The sequence below is a fragment of the Anolis carolinensis genome, unplaced genomic scaffold (assembly GCF_035594765.1).
Source record: "Anolis carolinensis isolate JA03-04 unplaced genomic scaffold, rAnoCar3.1.pri scaffold_15, whole genome shotgun sequence".
Classification (NCBI taxonomy): Eukaryota; Metazoa; Chordata; class Lepidosauria; order Squamata; family Dactyloidae; genus Anolis; species Anolis carolinensis.
The window spans coordinates 2,693,681-2,708,418 of NW_026943826.1; the positions used below are offsets into that span (position 1 = coordinate 2,693,681).

At 46.9% G+C, this 14,738-nt stretch overlaps 2 protein-coding genes across 3 annotated transcripts in view; one reads left to right on the forward strand and one right to left on the reverse strand.

Annotated features, from left to right (window-relative positions):
- The window catches only part of igsf21 (immunoglobin superfamily member 21), a 296,609-nt gene that overhangs the window by 36,718 nt on the left and 245,153 nt on the right, over positions 1 to 14,738 (reverse strand). The window lies entirely within an intron of this gene.
- On the forward strand, positions 1,726 to 7,005 carry LOC134294486 (uncharacterized). The gene is made up of 2 exons (XM_062965731.1): positions 1,726 to 3,495; positions 6,724 to 7,005. Exons 1-2 carry the CDS (start codon positions 1,948 to 1,950, stop codon positions 6,763 to 6,765), a joined length of 1,590 nt encoding a protein of 529 aa, XP_062821801.1. The 5' UTR covers positions 1,726 to 1,947; the 3' UTR covers positions 6,766 to 7,005.

Here is a 14,738-nt window from a genome sequence, read left to right on the forward strand (position 1 = left end):
TAATTTTTCTTTTCTTTTTGTTGTATGAACCTAGAGGCATGGATGAGGGGTTGTGCTGCCAAGTTTAGTGTTTCTGGGATGTGTAGTTTTGTTGTTTTGTCCGAGGCCGAAATTTCATTACCCTTTTATATATATAGATAACTTGAGCATATAGGCTCAAGCGTAAAGTTTTTCGGAGTCCTTCCGAGCTCACATTAAGTTCTATCCCATTCGTCTTTCTCTCTCCGATCATTCCGAGAGCGGACGGCCCCCTCAACGTCAATGCTTCATCTCATCGCATCTCGCCGCGGAAGATAGATTCCGCTTCCTCGCCCTCCTCCGCCCCGTGCATAAACGGGAGGCAAATCCCAAACTCGACGGTCGTATATCTGCGTCACGGCGAAAGGAAGATGGACAGCAAAGGAAGGGAAGAGAAATGGTCCCGATGAGGATTTGGAGGAGAAAGATGAGCGAAGGAGATAAACGGAGGGAGAAGGAGTTATGGCAAAGCGGAGGGGAAATATCGGAGGATGGCGAGATGTCGAGGCGAGCAACTCTTGCCAGATGCAACAGCTGCTCCTGGAAGAAGATTTGTGCCCTTGCCAAGGCTGCGCCGATGCTTTATCCATCCCCGTTGCGGGATATATGGAGCGGGTTGGAGAGTATACAATGTTATTTCTGCGGAAGCATATTTCATGTCGGTGAACCAATCCTGGCTAGATATTTCCCAAGGTGGCCTTCCTCTGAGAAAGTAGATGGACAGGGATGCTAGCGTCCGAATACTGCACCTTGTTGATGGGAAGCAGCCTACCAGCATGAAAATAATATATTGGACACACTATCAAACAGATTGAAAGCCAAAACCAAGTTCACAATGTCTGTTATAGAACTCCAGTATGCTGATGATAACGTAGTCTGTGCGCATTCAGAAGACCTACAACATAGAACTCCAATATGCCGATGATAACGTAGTCTGTGCGCATTCAGAAGAACTACAACGTCTGTTATAGAACTCCAATATGCCGATGATAACGTAGTCTGTGCGCATTCAGAAGACCTACAACATCTGTGATAGAACTCCAATATGCCGATGATAACGTAGTCTGTGCGTATTCAGAAGAACTACAACGTCTGTTATGGAACTCCAATGTGCCGATGATAACGTAGTCTGTGCGTATTCAGAAGAACTACAACGTCTGTTATGGAACTCCAATATGCCGATGATAACGTAGTCTGTGCGTATTCAGAAGAACTACAACGTCTGTTATGGAACTCCAATGTGCCGATGATAACGTAGTCTGTGCGCATTCAGAAGAACTACAACATCTGTGATAGAACTCCAATATGCCGATGATAACGTAGTCTGTGCGTATTCAGAAGAACTACAACGTCTGTTATGGAACTCCAATGTGCCGATGATAACGTAGTCTGTGCGCATTCAGAAGAACTACAACGTCTGTTATGGAACTCCAATGTGCCGATGATAACGTAGTCTGTGCGCATTCAGAAGAACTACAACGTCTGTTATGGAACTCCAATGTGCCGATGATAACGTAGTCTGTGCGCATTCAGAAGAACTACAACGTCTGTTATGGAACTCCAATATGCCGATGATAACGTAGTCTGTGCGTATTCAGAAGAACTACAACGTCTGTTATGGAACTCCAATGTGCCGATGATAACGTAGTCTGTGCGCATTCAGAAGAACTACAACGTCTGTTATGGAACTCCAATGTGCCGATGATAACGTAGTGTCAGAACCCTGCTACTAGAGCCTGGATGTGGCTCTGAGTTTCAGGGTCACTGACATTGATAAGACACCTGCGTCCCAGGACTCGGAGGAGAAACGGCTGATGGACTTGGCGGGGAATTTGCGCGGGGTTTTACTGAGCGGGAAGAGACTGTTCAAATGAGGGGGAGGGTATATAAAGGAGGGTTGGCCGGAGCCTCCCATTCTTGGCTTTTCTGATGTTCATGTTTCCTACAGTAAAAGTTCCTGGTGATACCACAAAGAGTCTCGTGTGTTCATTCAGGAGCGGCTGTGGTGAGCTGACACTAAGCCAAGAATACGGACACCATCCCGCTGTTGCGGTGAGGTGTAACATGCAAGTGGAGGATGAAGAGCTCTTGGGCGCCGGAGGAGGAAGGTCGGAAAGGGCCACTCCCGAGACGGACGCTGAGTTCCACCAGCTGGCGGCCCTGGCGTCATCCACCGCTTATGCCCAGCCAAATGGGGTAACCCAGAGGCGCGGAGTGGTGCGGGGAGATAGCACCGGAGGAGAGGAAGGTTCACCTTTCCCAGGCCCGCAAAAGATGGTGTTTCTGGAGGAGAGGATGTCGGCGATGGAGACCACCCTGGCAGTGATGTCGAGGGCGATGGAGCGCCTGGCGGTTTTGGCGGAGCCGGAGCGAGGAAGGGAACTCCGGGCTAGCTCAATGTGGGACGTGAGCATGGGAAGCAGCCAGGGCTTTGCAGACCTCCCAGCACCGAAGGGAAGGGAAATGCGAAAGGAGCCCGGTGCCCGGCCCAAGATCCAAACGAGCCTGACGCGGGTGGAGGAGAGTGACGACGAAGGGGAAAAGCCTCCGAGAATCCCGGCTACGCTCCCAACTGAGACCCTGGTGCCCCTGGCGAATGCCGGGCGTGGCACAGGACAAAGGGAAGCAGCAGCGGGGCCCACTGGCCCGCAAGGGGGCTTGCGACGGGCGGAGGATTGGGGATTGCCACCACAGGGACCCCTACCAAGACGAGAGGAACTAAGGATCGAGTTTGGGGGAGAGTCCTCTGAACTGGATTTTTTCCTGACCACGGTGAGGGGCTATATGGAGGACAATGCCCACACTTTTAGAACGGAATCCAGCCGGGTACGGGCCATTGGTGCAGTGTTGAAGAGGGGAGCGGCCAGCTGGTACGTTCAACTACACGCGCGGCGCGACCCATGTCTGGGGTCACTCCGACACTTTATGGGGGCCCTGGAGACCCGTTTCCGAGATCCACTGGAGCAGATCCGGGCGAGGGAGGAGTTGAAGACCGTCTCCCAGGGGCAGAGGTCGGTATCTGAGTATGCGGAGGAGTTCCAATGCCTCGCTGAAAAGGTGCCGGAATGGTCTGCAGCGACAAAGATAGAACTCTTCAAAGAGGGGCTCAGGCGGGAGATCCTCTCCTGGGCGGTGCATCGTGATGAGCCTGACACACTGCGCGGATGGATTCAGCTGGCGGGGCGCATCGAGACATCGCTGGCCCAGGCGAGGAGGCACCGAGGAGGGCTACAGCAGCGGCCGCAGATGAAAGAGGGGAGCCGGAAGGAGGGATCAACCCCAGCCGGGAGGAGAACGGAGCCGACAGGGAACGTGAGCACCAGCAGGAGGGGCTGCTTCGTGTGCGGCCGTTTGGGCCACAGGGCTGCCGAGTGCTGGCAGAGAAAAGGGGAAGGCGGAGGCCCGCCCAAACCAAGAGCCGTGGCAGGGAAACGCGCCGAGGAAGAACCACCGATGAGGCACCACTCGGGGGGGTTGGTAAGTCAGGACAAAGCCATGATAGTGGTCCCCATTCAGCTGGAAAGCGGCAGCAAACAAGCAACCTGCAAAGCATTTGTGGATTGTGGATGTTCCAGGAACATCATCTCCCCTGAATTAGCCGAGGGATTGGGATGCGAAAGAACGAACCTAGAATCCCCAATAGCTTTTTCGCAGTTGGACGGATCCACAGCATCGGGATCATTAGCTAAGTACAGTGCCGAAGATGTAAAGTGTAAGATAGGGAGTTGGGAAGGAAAGGTGTCATTTGTGATATCACAAATAGCCAGCTATAATGTTATACTAGGCATGCCATGGCTGGGGCAGGCCAACCCGCAAATCAACTGGGAGGATAAGAGCATGATCTTCAGGATGAAGTTGGAAGGAGGGAGCCAGGAAGTGGAAAGGGAGCCGGGGAAAAGGGGGGAGGAAGACTCTATCAGGATAGCAGAACTGGCAGATAAATTACCCCCAGAGTATCGGGATTTTGTGGACGTATTTGATGAGAAGGAAGCAGACAGTTTCCCACCGAAGCGGAGAGTTGAAGTGAAGATAGAGCTAGTCCCAGGAGCAGAGCTTCCTAAGGCAAAAATATACCCAATGTCGGCTAGGGAAAAGGAGGAACTGAGAAAATACATTGATAAAAACCTAGCGAGGGGTTTCATAGAGCCTTCAAATTCCCCTCTAGGGGCGCCTGTGTTGTTCAGGCGCAAAAAGGACCAAACGCTGAGGCTCTGCATTGACTACAGGGGCCTGAATGCAATCAGTTCTGGAAATAAATACCCCCTACCTTTAGTGAAGGACTTGATCGCCCAGTTATCGGAGGGACAGATATTCACTAAATTGGACTTAATTGAAGCGTACCATAAATTGCAGATTAAACCAGAGGACAGGTGGAAGACGGCCTTCTCCTGTGCATTCGGATTATTCAATTATCGTGTGCTCCCTTTCGGTTTGTGCGGCGGAGGCGCCGCGTTCATGCAATTAATCAACGAAGTGTTGCATCCATTGTTGTACAAGGGAGTCTTTGTTTTTTTAGATGACATATTGTTAGTATCTCGGACTAAGGAGCAACACATAGAACTAGTCAGGGAAGTCCTGCAAAAGTTGAGAGAAGCAAAACTGTATGCGAAGCTTGCCAAGTGCGAGTTCAATAAAGACCAGATAGACTTTCTGGGGTATAGGATTTCCTCCCAGGGAGTGGCGATGGACCCTGCGAAGGTAGAAGACGTGAGGGGGTGGGAAGCCCCCAAAACACGGAAGCAGCTGCAATCCTTCCTAGGGTTCGCAAACTTCTATAGAACATTTATCAAGGACTTTGCGCGCCTCACTTTGCCATTAACGGATTTGTTAAAGACTAAAGGTAGGGGAGAAACAGCCAAAGTGAAGGCCCCAGGGGCCAAACTGACCTGGACAATAGAATGCCAGGAAGCTTTCGAAGCCCTTAAAAAGCGTTTTACTGAGGAGCCTGTCCTACAGCACCCTGATATGTCTAAAGCCTTTGTATTACATTGCGATGCGTCAGACCGGGCATATGGGGCAGTTCTGCTACAGAAAGACGAGGGGGGGAACCTGAAGCCATGTGGCTATCTGTCAAAAAAGTTTAGCGATACAGAAAAAAACTGGCCGATTTGGGAGAGAGAAGCCTTAGCGATTCTAAAAGCACTAGAGTGCTGGAGACACTTCCTGGAAGGAAGTGGAACACCGTTTGAGGTGTGGACTGACCATAGAAATTTACAGTATCTAAGATCCCCTCGTAAACTATCAGCGAAGCAAATTAGATGGGCCCAATATTTCAGCCGTTTTGATTTCAGACTCAGATTCTTCCAGGGGAAACATAATATACTCGCTGACGCTCTCTCTCGGATGCCTCAGCACGGGGGAGGAATTCAGGAATCTGAAGGGAGTATTTTTCTTGATAAGCAATGGGGCCTGGCAGTACTAACTCGAGCACAAGCGGCCAAAGAAAACAAACGTACTGCCATTTCCACGGGGGGAGGAGAAATATGGGAGGAAGAGTTGAAGCGAGCGTATGGAATGGACAAATGGTTACAAACAAACAAAGAAAAGGGAGAATTGTGTGGGGATTTGGTGTTTGTAAATAAGAAATTGTATATTCCTGAATGTTTAAGACGAGAAATGTTAAGGAAGTACCATGATAACAAGGGTGCGGGTCATCTAGGCCCCACCAGGACTATTAAACTGTTGGCCAAACAATGCTGGTGGCCCGGAATGAGGAAAGACGCCAGGGGATACGTCACGCAGTGTGAATTATGTGCAGAGGGAAAAACACCACCGGGGAAGCCCCAGGGGCTATTGCAGAAGGTGGTGGAGCCCATGAGGCCATGGGAATGCGTAGCCATGGATTTTGTAGGCGAACTACCCCCCAGCAGAGGCCACAGATACATTTGGACAATATTGGACCTATTCTCAAAACAGGCACACTTTGTGGCTCTGCCAAAACTCCCTTCAGCTGAAAAACTTGCTGATTTGTATGTGAAGCATGTATATCGCCTACATGGGTGTCCCGACAAGATAATTAGTGACCGGGGAGTCCAATTTACTGCAAAATTTTGGGGAAAATTCTTACAGCTGTTAGGAGCAGAAAGGAACCTGAGCTCGGCCTTTCATCCCGCGACCAACGGGGGGGTCGAACGTACCCAACAGACACTGTGCCAATTCTTAAGGATGTACACCAATTATAGACAGGATGATTGGGCGGACCTTCTTCCGTTTGCTGAGATGGCTTTTAACGGGGCCGTACATTCGGCCACAGGTCGTGCCCCATTCGAAATAGTATACGGACAGGAGGTGGCACCTTTCCCCAGGCTACCCGAGTGGAAGGAAGGGGAGGGCCAGACCGACGAGGAATGGCCGGCCAAAATCAAGCAAGGGTGGCAAACCGTGGTAGAGGCATTGCGGGAAACACAAAAGAAGTACAAGCTCTTTGCGGATCGTAGGCGCCGAGAGGGGGACAAATTGGGCGAAGGAGATCTGGTTTGGCTGAGCACAAAAAACCTGAAATTGGGGTTCCCATCCAAGAAATTGGCTCCACGCTATATAGGGCCATTCAGGGTAGCAAAAAGAATAAACGAAGTGACCTATGAGCTGAGGCTACCAAAGGACCTAGGAAAGGTACACCCGGTATTCCATTGCAGCCTGTTAAAAAAGTATAAAGGAACTCTGGACAGCGGAGAACAATAGTTGTGTTTAATCTTTTCCTTCCAGGACGAAGGGGAGGAGGACGCCATGTCAGAACCCTGCTACTAGAGCCTGGATGTGGCTCTGAGTTTCAGGGTCACTGACATTGATAAGACACCTGCGTCCCAGGACTCGGAGGAGAAACGGCTGATGGACTTGGCGGGGAATTTGCGCGGGGTTTTACTGAGCGGGAAGAGACTGTTCAAATGAGGGGGAGGGTATATAAAGGAGGGTTGGCCGGAGCCTCCCATTCTTGGCTTTTCTGATGTTCATGTTTCCTACAGTAAAAGTTCCTGGTGATACCACAAAGAGTCTCGTGTGTTCATTCAGGAGCGGCTGTGGTGAGCTGACACGTAGTCTGTGCGCATTCAGAAGAACTACAACGTCTGTTATGGAACTCCAATGTGCCGATGATAACGTAGTCTGTGCGCATTCAGAAGAACTACAACGTCTGTTATAGAACTCCAATATGCTGATGATAACGTAGTCTGTGCGTATTCAGAAGAACTACAACGTCTGTTATAGAACTCCAATATGCCGATGATAACGTAGTCTGTGTGCATTCAGAAGAACTACAACGTCTGTTATAGAACTCCAATATGCCGATGATAACGCAGTCTGTGCGCATTCAGAAGAACTACAACGTCTGTTATAGAACTCCAATGTGCCGATGATAACGTAGTCTGTGCGCATTCAGAAGAACTACAACGTCTGTTATGGAACTCCAATGTGCCGATGATAACGTAGTCTGTGCGCATTCAGAAGAACTACAACGTCTGTTATGGAACTCCAATGTGCCGATGATAACGTAGTCTGTGCGCATTCAGAAGAACTACAACGTCTGTTATGGAACTCCAATATGCCGATGATAACGTAGTCTGTGCGTATTCAGAAGAACTACAACGTCTGTTATGGAACTCCAATGTGCCGATGATAACGTAGTCTGTGCGCATTCAGAAGAACTACAACGTCTGTTATGGAACTCCAATGTGCCGATGATAACGTAGTCTGTGCGCATTCAGAAGAACTACAACGTCTGTTATGGAACTCCAATGTGCCGATGATAACGTAGTCTGTGCGCATTCAGAAGAACTACAACGTCTGTTATAGAACTCCAATATGCTGATGATAACGTAGTCTGTGCGTATTCAGAAGAACTACAACGTCTGTTATAGAACTCCAATATGCCGATGATAACGTAGTCTGTGCGCATTCAGAAGAACTACAACGTCTGTTATGGAACTCCAATATGCCGATGATAACGTAGTCTGTGCGTATTCAGAAGAACTACAACGTCTGTTATGGAACTCCAATGTGCCGATGATAACGTAGTCTGTGCGCATTCAGAAGAACTACAACGTCTGTTATGGAACTCCAATGTGCCGATGATAACGTAGTCTGTGCGCATTCAGAAGAACTACAACGTCTGTTATGGAACTCCAATATGCCGATGATAACGTAGTCTGTGCGCATTCAGAAGACCTACAACATCTGTTATAGAACTCCAATATGCCGATGATAACGCAGTCTGTGCGCATTCAGAAGAACTACAACGTCTGTTATAGAACTCCAATATGCCGATGATAACGTAGTCTGTGTGCATTCAGAAGAACTACAACGTCTGTTATAGAACTCCAATATGCCGATGATAACGTAGTCTGTGCCCATTCAGAAGAACTACAACGTCTGTTATAGAACTCCAATATGCCGATGATAACGTAGTCTGTGCACATTCAGAAGAACTACAACGTCTGTTATAGAACTCCAATATGCCGATGATAACGTAGTCTGTGCACATTCAGAAGAACTACAACATCTGTTATAGAACTCCAATATGCCGATGATAACGTTGTCTGTGCACATTCAGAAGAACTACAACGTCTGTTATAGAACTCCAATATGCCGATGATAACGTAGTCTGTGCACATTCAGAAGAACTACAACATCTGTTATAGAACTCCAATATGCCGATGATAACGTAGTCTGTGCGCATTCAGAAGACCTACAACGTCTGTTATGGAACTCCAATATGCCGATGATAACGTAGTCTGTGCGCATTCAGAAGACCTACAACATCTGTTATAGAACTCCAATATGCCAACCCAAGTAATTACTTACAAGTCACTCTAAACAACTTTCCGAAAATTCGTAATGATTCTAAATGCTTCTAAAATGGTGGACGCGCATGCGCAATCACCAAAAAAAAGGAACCGGGGGGGGGGGGGACTTTTACAGGGCTCTCCCGTCCTCATTTCTTGAGCTATCCTCATCAACCCTAGCCCCCACCTTTGCGTCCATCGTGGAAGCTTCTGATTGGCCGGGGAGCGCAGCAATGTTAGGTTGCGCTAAGCTCCCATTCTAGGTAGCTTGCAGAAAAAAAATATTTTTAAAAAATATTTTTAAAAATATTTTTTAAAAAATTTGGGGGGGGGGGAAATTAACAAAACATTAAGAGACAATTAGAGAATGGGCCAACAATGGTTTGAATTACATTGCTGGTTGCGCTGTGAGACAATGTCTCGGAATACGTATCAAAAAGTGAGAACAATCCAAAATAATTCCGATATACGATTCAAAACGATTTTTTGGACATGTCTACTAGCTCTTCCTGAACTGAGTAAATCAACAACTCTGCGCTATTTCTTCACGTCTGCGGGTGAGATTATTGGGGACAGGTTAACCTTGATCTCTAGTGGCTCCCCTCTTGCCAGGATCATCAAACCTGCCGGGGAAGGAGCTTGGGTTCCCCCAAATTTTAGCTCGATTTCAGTAAGACATTGAGTATCAGACCAACGTTTTTTTAAAACTTTGTTTGTGTTTGCAAATCCATTACAACTTGTACCCTTGGTTCGCTTCTGACACAATAAATAAATAAATTCCTAAGGCCTCTGTAGTGAACCTTACTTATTAGGCCGGGAATGAAGCCTGGGTAACAGTGAATGAGGCAGGCCTCCATTTTGTAGAGGAATGCCAGGCAGCCATCTTGACTGTGGTTGGAAAGGGGGAGGAGCTTAGAGAGAGACTCCTAGGGTTGGCCAGAGCAGATGGGAGGAGCCAATTCTTAGAGTGCAGAGGAAAAAAAGAGCTCCGGGGAGTTCGGTTTTGGGGTTTGGAGAGGAATGAGCAGTTTGGAGTTTGGAGGGTGTGAGTGTGAGAGAACTGAAAGCTGTGAAACTGACAGGCTAGGTCAGGCAGTTTGGATCTCTTGGGGGAAAGATAACTCAAGGGATTGACTCTCACTACTGGGCTGGTTAATAGAAGAACTCTAGGCTAGAGTTAGTTAACAACCCAGGGGAACTCGTGACAATTCTTAGCAAATAGAACGAGGGTTTTGTGACCAGTAGATAGATTGGTTGGTTGGAACTGTTTGAAACTAAGTGAAGTATTATGTTGTATTATGTTGCCTATGTTTTGTCCTATGTTGTTTGGGCCTCTGCCCCATGTAAGCCGCCCCGAGTCCCGACGGGGAGATGGTGGCGGGGTATAAAGTTTTATTATTATTATTATTATTATTATTATTATTATTATTATTATTATTATTATGTAATCTGGAATATACAACTAAGTTAAGCTGAAGAACGTCTGTAACAGTTTACGCTTATGTACCTCTCTGAAGTAATCATTTGCCTGTTTTAAGAAAATATTTTTATTCTATTTTCAACTTTCAAAAGCCTCCACAGTGTAGCTTTCCATCAAGAAGCCTTTATAAAAGTTCCAGCAATACAACAATAAAATACCACAGAAAAGTCTCATAGTGAACATCAGTTTGGGAGCCAGGGGTGGAAATAGTGTGGGCAGGGAATGGGATAAGCTTGCCTCTGACACATTTAACAACAAAAATCCTAAAGACATTTTAGGTTGGTGGCAGCTACCGTTTTAAAAGAAAATCTAAAATCAAACGGTATACCCTCACCTCTCACATACGTGTGTTTGTGTGTTGTATGTCATAATCGGTGACAGCGCCGTGATATATTTGGTGTCTGCACGATCTGTTATATTTGGTGTTAGAGCTTCTTTATAGCCTCCTATTAGTAGAGCGGGGATTTGTACTAGATCTCCCAGAATCCTATAAGAGAGATTATGGTGGGAAGTGACCTATTTCAGGACTGCAAGGTCTGTGCTTACAGTTCTTCTTTCAAAATCATGGTGTGTTTTGGACAGTGTTTTCGAGCAAGCCAAAGGAATAGTTGAGTTGAGCTTCTTATCAACCAGAAAAGGAACTGAGAGGATGCCCAGGTGCTTGTTAGATGGATCCTTAACTCCAATTTCGGTGCCCTTTCTCCGGCTTTCTTCTGACACCCCAATTATCCTGCGTCCGCCTCCGATTACTCTCCTGGGCCCATAACCCGTTCTGTTTTATGCATCATCTCTCCTTCAAACCCACGCTCCCTGGACCATGAAGTCACACATCATGACCAATTAGAGGGAGAAAAAGAAACTTTACCTAATGCCACGGCGGCTAAATTTAGACACGGCTGACCGGGGAGGTGTAAACCATCCTTGCTTGACTCGCGGGCGATGTCACAATTACGGAGCCTGCCGAGTCCCCGTCTTCCGCCGATCCAGACAAGAAAAGTCAGTCCTGTCTACCAAGCCGTGCGTATTCTCCATAGCACGCTGCCATGCTCCCGACACCATCCCCGGTGCCCATTTGAATGTACAAAATTCCCCTACAAGATGGTGAAGTGCGGTGTCGACAGGAGAAGCTGAGACGGATACCGGGAGAGCAAATCCAGCTGTAATTCCGAAGTTCTTTCCACTTGGTGGAAGTCTTTGAAAAGTGCACAAGGCCATCCGCCGTTTCAAGCCGACTCTGCACAAAATTGGCTCACCATGTGTTGTGGAAGGCTTTCATGGCCGGAATCGCTGGGTTGCTGTGCGTTTTCCGGGCTATCTGGCCGTGTTCCAAAAGCAGCATTCTCTCCTGATGTTTCGCCCACATCTGTGGCAGGCATCCTCAGAGGTTGTCAGGTCTGTTGGAAACTAGGCCAGTGGGTTTTATATATCTATTGAATAATGTCCAGGGTGGGAGAAAAAACTCTTGTATGTTTCAGGCAGGTTTGAATGTTGCAATTGTCCACCTTGAATAGCATTGAATACCTTTAAGCTTTGTAAGGAGGTGTTAGCTGGCTCTGATTGTTTCATGCCTAGAAGGCCCAGGGTGTAAAAAAAGAACTCTTGTCTGTTGGAGGCAGGTCTGAATGTTGCAATTGTCCACATTCATTAGCATTGAATAGCCTTTCAGCTTCAAGGTCTGGCTGCTTCCTGCCTGAGGGAATCCTTTGCTGGGAGGTGATCAGCTGGCCCTGATTGTTTCATGCCTGTTTTCTGAGTGTTGCTCTTTATTTACTGTCCTGATTTTAGAGTTTTTAATATTGATTTATTTTATTTTATTTATTTACAGCATTTATATTCCGCCCTTCTTTCTCACCCCGAAGGGAAGCCTTAGCATTGAACGGTTGTGTTGTTAAAGCGCGAAGTATGGAACCCTGCGCAGAGGGGGAAGCCTTAGCATTGAACGGTTGTGTTGTTAAAGGGCGAAGTATGGAACCCTGCGCAGACGGGGAAGCCTTAGCATTGAACGGTTGTGTTGTTAAAGGCGAAGTATGGAACCCTGCGCAGACGGGGAAGCCTTAGCATTGGACGGTTGTGTTGTTAAAGTACGAAGTATGGAACCCTGCGCAGAGGGGGAAGCCTTAGCATTGGACGGTTGTGTTGTTAAAGTACGAAGTATGGAACCCTGTGCAGACGGGGAAGCCTTAGCATTGGACGGTTGTGTTGTTAAAGCGCGAAGTATGGAACCCTGCGCAGAGGGGGAAGCCTTAGCATTGAACGGTTGTGTTGTTAAAGGGCGAAGGATGGAACCCTGCGCAGACGGGGAAGCCTTAGCATTGAACGGTTGTGTTGTTAAAGGGCGAAGTATGGAACCCTGCGCAGACGGGGAAGCCTTAGCATTGGACGGTTGTGTTGTTAAAGTACGAAGTATGGAACCCTGTGCAGACGGGGAAGCCTTAGCATTGAACGGTTGTGTTGTTAAAGTACGAAGTATGGAACCCTGTGCAGACGGGGAAGCCTTAGCATTGAACGGTTGTGTTGTTAAAGTACGAAGTATGGAACCCTGTGCAGACGGGGAAGCCTTAGCATTGAACGGTTGTGTTGTTAAAGGGCGAAGGATGGAACCCTGCACAGAGGGGGAAGCCTTAGCATTGAACGGTTGTGTTGTTAAAGGGCGAAGGATGGAACCCTGCACAGAGGGGGAAGCCTTAGCATTGAACGGTTGTGTTGTTAAAGCGCGAAGTATGGAACCCTGCACAGAGGGGGAAGCCTTAGCATTGAACGGTTGTGTTGTTAAAGGGCGAAGGATGGAACCCTGCGCAGACGGGGAAGCCTTAGCATTGGACGGTTGTGTTGTTAAAGTGCAAAGTATGGAACCCTGCGCAGACGGGGAAGCCTTAGCATTGAACGGTTGTGTTGTTAAAGGGCGAAGTATGGAACCCTGCGCAGACGGGGAAGCCTTAGCATTGAACGGTTGTGTTGTTAAAGGGCGAAGTATGGAACCCTGCACAGAGGGGGAAGCCTTAGCATTGAACGGTTGTGTTGTTAAAGGGCGAAGTATGGAACCCTGCGCAGACGGGGAAGCCTTAGCATTGAACGGTTGTGTTGTTAAAGGGCGAAGGATGGAACCCTGCACAGACGGGGAAGCCTTAGCATTGGACGGTTGTGTTGTTAAAGCACGAAGTACGGAACCCTGCGCAGACGGGGAAGCCTTAGCATTGAACGGTTGTGTTGTTAAAGGGCGAAGTATGGAACCCTACGCAGACGGGGAAGCCTTAGCATTGAACGGTTGTGTTGTTAAAGTGTGAAGTATGGAACCCTGCGCAGACGGGGAAGCCTTAGCATTGAACGGTTGTGTTGTTAAAGCACGAAGTACGGAACCCTGCGCAGACGGGGAAGCCTTAGCATTGGATGGTTGTGTTGTTAAAGTGCCAAGTATGGAACCCTGCGCAGACGGGGAAGCCTTAGCATTGGATGGTTGTGTTGTTAAAGCACGAAGTACGGAACCCTGCGCAGACGGGGAAGCCTTAGCATTGAACGGTTGTGTTGTTAAAGTGAATAAAGTGAACAGTGGTAGTTAAAGTGAATAAAGTGAACAGTGGTAGTTAAAGTGAATAAAGTGAATAGTGGTAGTTAAAGTGAATAAAGTGAACAGTGGTAGTTAAAGTGAATAAAGTGAACAGTGGTAGTTAAAGTGAATAAAGTGAACAGTGGTAGTTAAAGTGAATAAAGTGAACAGTGGTAGTTAAAGTGAATAAAGTGAATAGTGGTAGTTAAAGTGAATAAAGTGAATAGTGGTAGTTAAAGTGAATAAAGTGAACAGTGGTAGTTAAAGTGAATAAAGTGAATAGTGGTAGTTAAAGTGAATAAAGTGAGTAGTGGTAGTTAAAGTGAATAAAGTGAACAGTGGTAGTTAAAGTGAATAAAGTGAACAGTGGTAGTTAAACTGAATAAAGTGAGTAGTGGTAGTTAAAGTGAATAAAGTGAATAGTGGTAGTTAAAGTGAATAATAATAATAATAATAATAATAATAATAATAAAACTTTATTTATATACTGCCCTATCTCCCGGATGGGACTCAGGGCGGTTTACAGTCATAAAAGCAACACAAACATTACATAACAACATAATACACGTTATTAAACAAAGTAAAATAATACAATTATAACAATAAATCACACTTACATGACCAGATCAAGGGGACAGGAACCATAAACCCAATATATTAAAATGTATCATTTTAGGCTAGGGAAATCTTGTGAATAAAGTGAATAGTGGTAGTTAAAGTGAATAAAGTGAACAGTAGTAGTTAAACTGAATAAAGTGAATAGTGGTAGTTAAAGTGAATAAAGTGAATAGTAGTAGTTAAAGTGAATAAAGCGAATAGTGGTAGTTAAAGTGAATAAAGTGAATAGTGGTAGTTAAAATGAATAAAGTGAACAGTAGTAGTTAAAATGAATAAAGTGAATAGTGGTAGTTAAAGTGAA

Excerpts from the sequence above, each read along its gene's own strand:
- LOC134294486 (XM_062965731.1), top strand. The coding sequence starts at position 1,948 with ATGTTCATGTTTCCTACAGTAAAAGTTCCTGGTGATACCACAAAGAGT. Across the intron at positions 3,496-6,723 it reads GGCACCACTCGGGGGGGTTG|GACGAAGGGGAGGAGGACGC; the intron begins GTAAGTCAGGAC and ends TTTTCCTTCCAG.